The 6,034-nt window shown below is 48.8% G+C and overlaps 1 protein-coding gene across 1 annotated transcript in view; it reads right to left on the bottom strand.

Moving 5' to 3' along the window:
• Positions 1-2,099: 2,099 nt before the first annotated feature.
• RNF135 (ring finger protein 135) overlaps positions 2,100-6,034 on the bottom strand; it is an 11,775-nt gene continuing 7,840 nt past the window's right edge. Inside the window, exons 3-4 of the mRNA XM_021718795.1 lie at positions 5,587-5,676; positions 2,100-3,188 (exon numbers count right to left, since the gene is read on the bottom strand). Coding sequence (XP_021574470.1) covers positions 2,662-3,188; positions 5,587-5,676 — 617 coding nt within the window. The 3' untranslated portion in view covers positions 2,100-2,661. The remainder of the gene's footprint in view (positions 3,189-5,586; positions 5,677-6,034) is intronic.

Below are 6,034 nucleotides of genomic sequence, written 5' to 3'. Positions count from 1 at the left end.
GGAATTCAGGGGCTCCCAGGGGGCAAAGCCACCTCGAACCCTGAGACATCAAAGGAAAAAGCAACACCAGCTGGGCTCGGTGGCTCAGCCTGTAATCCCGCGCCTAGGGAGGCTGAGGTGAGTGGATGGCCTGAGCCCGCGAGTTCAAGACCCACCTGGGCAACTTGGCGAGACCTCATCTCTACAATAAATCAAAAAATTAGCCGGGTGTGGTAGCGCCCGCCTGTAATACCAGCTGCTTGGAAGGCTGAGGCGGGAGGATCGCCGGAGCCCAGCAGGTCGAGGCTGCGGTGGCCGGGAGTGGTCACTGCACTCCAGTCTGGGCGACAGAGTGAGACTCCAACTCAAAAGAAAGAAAGAAAGAAAGAAAGAAAGAAAGAAAGAAGAAAGGAAATATCACAGGGCAGGGAGGGGATGAGGTTCTCGGAAGAGTCAGGGCAGAGGAGGCAAGGAGGCCTGGCAGGAAAATGATTGACAACTGGGAGTTCTGGGTCACAGAAAGCTTTCAGTGGGAGAGGAGATACAGAAAGGGTCACATGTGGATAACGATTCATCGGCAACCCAAGGCTGAACCAGCAATGCCGCCCCCAGATTCCTGACCACCAGAAACTGTGGAATAACTCACGCTGATTGTTTCAACAGTTAGTGGGAATGGCCCGCTTGGTGTAGGGGCAATTTGTTACACAGCAGTAGCTAACCAATACATCTGGATTTCTCTCTCTCTCTTTCTTTCTTTCTTTCCTTCTTCTTCCTTCCTTCTCTCTCTCTCTCTCTTTCTTTATTTTTGAGTTGGAGTCTCACTCTGTCGCCCAGACTGGAGGGCAGTGGCCGCTCCCGGCCACCGCAGCCTCGACCTGCTGGGCTCTGGCGATCCTTCCGCCTCAGCCTTCCGAGTAGCTGGAACTACAGGTGTGCACTATCACGGTTGGCTAATTTTTGATTTATTGTAGAGATGAGGTCTTACCAAGTTGCTCAGGCAGGTCTCGAACCCGTGGGCTCAGGCAAACCACTCACCTCAGCCTCCCAAAGCGCAGGATTACAGGCTGAGCCACTGAGCCCGGCTTTATTTAATTCTTTCAGCAACCTTGTATAAAAGATAAGAAAGGGCAAATACTAATTATCTCCATTTTACAGGTTAAATATACTGTTAATAATTGCTTGGGACTGGGTGGGGTTGGCTCACGCCTGTAATATCAACACTTTGGGAGGTGGAGGCAAGAGGATTGCTTGAACCCAAGGGTTCGAGACTAACCTGGGCAACTTGGCAAGACTTTGTCTCTACGATAAGTAAAAAAAATTAGCAGGACGTGGTGGTGCACACCTATAGTTCCAGCTACTTGGAAAGCTGAGGTGGAAGAATCACCTGAGCCCAACAGGTTGTGGCTGCAGTAGCCTGAGCATGTCACTGCACTGTAGCCTGGGCGATAGAGTAAGACCCTGACTCAATAAACAAACAAATAGGAGAAATCACGTAGGAAATGACACCCTGACCAGACATACAGTAAGGTGGACCCCATAAAACCCACCTTCTGGTACTCATGCCCTTGTGTAATCCCCTCCCCTTGAGTATGGGTGGGACCTGCGACTTGCTTCTAACCAACAGAATAAGACAAAGGCAATGGGACGTTATGTGATTATATGTTTATGTGGTTATGTTGTGTAAGATTCTGTGTCCATTTTGCTAGGAGACTCCCTCTCCCTTGTTGGCTTTGGGGAAGCAAATAGCTGTGTTACAAGGGCTCATTGGGGTAAGGAACTGAAGGTGGTCTCCAACCAACAGCTGGCAAGAAAGTGAGGCCCTCAGTCAGCCAGCTCACAAGGAACTGAATGCTGCCAACAACCATGTAAGTTTGGAAGCAGATCCTTCCCTAGTTGCGCTTCTGATGACACAGTGCTCCCAGCTGATATGCTGACTAAAGTTTGTATAACTCTGAAGCAGAAGCTTCTGCTAAGTTGTAACTGTGTATTGTTTTCAATCATTAAATTTGTGACAACACTATTATACAGCAATTGATAAGTAACATGTTATGTTTGGGGGGGCCCTTAAGACCACCCTCAGGTTCAATGATTCACTAGAAGGACTCACAGAACTCAGCAAAGCTGTTATACTCACAGTTAGAGTTTATTACAGTGAAAGGATACAGACTGAAATCAGCAGTGGAAAAGGGCACACAGGGCAGGACTTCCAATTATCCTCTCCTGGCAGAGTCTTGAGAACAATGCTTATTTCTCCCAGCAGTGATGTGTGACAATGTATGGAGTACTGTCAACCAGGGAAGCTCACCCAAATCTTGGTGTCCAGGGCTTTATTGGGGGTTGGTCATCTAGGCATACCTCAATGCCCACATGACTGACTTAGTCTCCAGGCCCTGCTGAGGTCAAGCTGATACTGCAGGGCCTGAGGCCCCAGGTGAACAAAGACACTTACCAGGCAGGATATTCCAAGGGATTCGAGGTTATCTCCCAGAAGCCAGTCAGGGGCTAGGCCTTTCTTTGAAATGTGCAAGGTTGAAATACCCCAAGTGAGACAGCTGGGTTAATCCTGTACCACACAAAAGGATTAACTTCAACTTCAAAAGTGGTGTTCTTAAGCCAAGTTGCTACCCTGCTTGAAGCCAAGGCGAGAGACCAGGAAACCACCTTGTAACCACTGAGAAAACTTCACACCTTCACTTGCTGAATGATCAGGGAATTTCCAGGATGTAAGCCGTACAACCAGAAGGCAGGGTGCAGAGGGGAAGGGGCAGAGATGGCACACTCATACAGAAGCTTCTCCTGACTGGCCACTGAATAGAAAGCAAGCTTCTTCTCCTCAAGATCCAGCCAGATGCCCACCACCTGAGGTCTGTCTGAGCTGAGGATAGTTTCCTTGGCCATGTGCCACGCAGAGAGCTGGCTAGTTCCCTTCCACTCTATACAGCAAGAGTCCATGGTCCTTCCCAGGATCTGGTCACGGCTCATCCCCCAAGGAGCCACCCCAACTGCCCAGTGGCTGCAGTACTTAGTGTCCACTTCCCAGTACTGCTTCCCAGAAGAGAGGGCCTGAGAACATAAGACCTGGCTGATCAAAAACCTCTCACGACTCGGAGAGAACTGTGGGCAGTGAGACACAGTCACTGTGTGGCAATCCTCGGACACCTCCAGGCTTCTGGAGAGGCTCCTCAAGTCAAAGGTGGGATTGATGGCCCCTGGGGAAAAAGAAACAAGAACATGGTCAGTCAGCTTTTGAATCCCCACACGAAGCGTTCCCTAAATAGCAAAAATCATCTTTGTGTCTTTTGGTGTGATAATGTTCTATTCATACTGTCATTAAAATCAGTACTTTGACTTGCAATTTTCTATTCATACCCCTGATGTTATATCAACAATGACCCAGGCAGGGCACAGTGGCTCATGCCTATAATCCCAGCACTTTGGGAGGCCGAGGTGAGAGGACTGCCTGAGCCTGCAGGTTCGAGATCAGCCTGGGCAACTTGGCAAGACCTCATCTCTACAATAAATCAAAAAATTATTCAGGCATGGTGACACATGCCTGTAGTTCCAGCTACGTGGAAGGCTGAGGCGGAAGGATTGCCTGAGCCTAGCAGGTTGAGGTTGCGGTGGCGTGGTGGGGAGCGTGCCACTGCCCTCCAGCCTGGGTGATAGAGTGAGACTCCAACTCAGAAAACAAACAAACAAACAAAAAACAATGACCCTTTCCCACCTTAGTTTTTATCTACCCAGCAGTCATCTTCCAGAAAGCCCTCTCTGAATTCCACCCAGCGAAATCATCTCTTGCTTCTTTCCACATTCCTAGTGCTTTACTTGTTCTCTCATGATACCATCTTCTACCCATAGAGTGGTGATTTATGACCACAGCTGTTTATATCTCTCCAGTTAAAGCAAAGCCTCCTGATTAAGGACCATATCTTATTCATTCTGTATATTTCATACTATTTCCTCCTGAGTAAGTAAATAATTGTTAACACTTAGACAGTATGAATACTATGTGTGCTTTACACACATTTACTCATTTAACCCTCAGGCAATTCCACAAGAGAAGTACTATTATTATTTCCATGTTGCAGATGAGGGAGACCAGGTTCTGTGAGGTTGACTTGTCCAAGATCACACAGCTAGTGAGCAGAGCTGCTGAGAGTCATACCCAAGTAGTCTGGCCCCAGGATCCATGGGCTGTCCCAGGCCCGGATAGCAGCAGTACCTTGGCAGGTGGCTATAATGAGTAGCCCCAGCATGGATGGCCCAAAGGTTACCTGGGCTCGGAAAGCTCATGGGTCTGGAGTCTCAATCTGATTTGTCTTTGTTTTTTGTTGTTGTTTGTTTGTTTTGTTTTGTTTTTTGAGTTGGAGTCTCACTCTGTCGCCCAGACTGGAGTGCAGTGGCACACTCATGGCCACTGGATTCTTGACCTGCTGGACTCAGGCAATCCTCCTGCCTCAGCCTTCTAAGTAGCTGGAACCTACAGGCATGCACCACCATGCCTGGCTAATTATTTATGCATTTATTTATTGTAGAGATGAGGTCTCATCAAGTTGCCCAGGCTGGTCTTGAACCCCTGGGCTCAGGCAATCTTCTGGCTTCAACCTCTCAAAGTGCTGGGATTTACAGGCGTGAGCCAACGCACCTGGCTGATTTGCTTTTATAATCAACTCTTGCTCCATGGAGGGATCTGATGTAGGAAACAAATCTATATGCAATAAGCTAAGGAATGGTCCCAGCAGTAAGGAGATGGACACAGCATGTTCTAGTGGCTCCTCTCTGCAGAAGCCAAACCCACATTTTATTTTTAATTTTTTAATTTATTTTATTTTTAAAAAATTAATTTCTATTCTTGTACAAATGGGGTCTTACTCTGTTACTCAGGTGATCCTCCCATCTTGGCCTCCCAAAGTGCTGGGATTATAGGCATGAGCCACCACACCCAGCCCAAACCCGCATTTTTTTTTGAGTCAGAGTCTCACTCTGTTGCCCAGGCTGGAGTGCAGTGACACGATCACCATGTCTCACTGCAGCCTCAACCTCATGGGCTGAGGCGCTTCTGCCTCAGCCTTCCAAGTAGCTGGAACTACAGGTGTGTGCCACCATGCCCTATTAAGTTTTTTATTTTTTATTTTTTTGAAGAGATAAGGTCTTGCTATGTTGCCCAGGCTGGTCTAGAACTCCTAGGCTCAGCCAGGCATGGCAGCTCATGCCTGTAACTCCAGCACTCTGGGAAGTAGAGACAAGAGGATTGCCTGAGCCCAAGGGTTCGAGACCAGCCTGGGCAACTTGGTGAGACCATGTCTCCACAATAAATCAAAAAATTAGCTGGGCATAATAGTGCACAGCTGTGGTTCCAGCTACTTGGAAGACTGAGGCGGAAGGATCTCCTGAGCCCAGCAGGTCGAGGCTGCGGTTGCCGTGAGTGTGTCACTGCACTCCAGGCTGGGCGACAGAGTGAGACTCCTACTCAAAAAAAAAAAAAAAAACCCCAAAAACTCCTGGGCTCAAGTGATCCTTCTACCTTGGCCTCCCAAAGTGCTGGATTATAGGTGTGAGCCCCCACACCAAGCCCAATCCCACATTTTAAGTGGACCACATACTTACATTGAGTAAATGGAGAGGCCCTCCTAGATGCAAGGTGGCTGTGGTCAGGCAATGGGCATGAGGAGGAAGATGGAGCTTCTGGGAGTTCCGCTAAGGAATCAAGGAAATTGGGAAGGGAAAGTCTCATTAGAAAAAGGCAGACTAAGCCGGGCTCGGTGGCTCAGCCTGTAATCCCGTGCCTTTGGGAGGCTGAGGTGAGCGAATTGCCTGAGCCCGTGGGTTCGAGACCCGCCTGGGCAGCAAGACCTCATCTCTACAATAAATCAAAAAATCAGCCAGGTGTGGTAGCGCATGCCTGTAATTCCGGCTACTCGGAAGGCTGAGGCGGAAGGATCGCCAGAGCCCAGCAGGTCGAGGCTGCGGTGGTCGGGAGCGGCCACTGCACTCCAGTCTGGGCAACAGAGTGAGACTCCAACTCAAAAAAAAAAAAAAAAAAAGAAAAAGGCAG

This window comes from Carlito syrichta, unplaced genomic scaffold (assembly GCF_000164805.1).
Source record: "Carlito syrichta isolate Samal-C Ts95f unplaced genomic scaffold, Tarsius_syrichta-2.0.1 Scaffold313461, whole genome shotgun sequence".
Classification (NCBI taxonomy): Eukaryota; Metazoa; Chordata; class Mammalia; order Primates; family Tarsiidae; genus Carlito; species Carlito syrichta.
The sequence above is the reverse complement of the archived record's forward strand: the minus strand, read 5'-3'. Positions and strand labels throughout refer to the sequence as shown.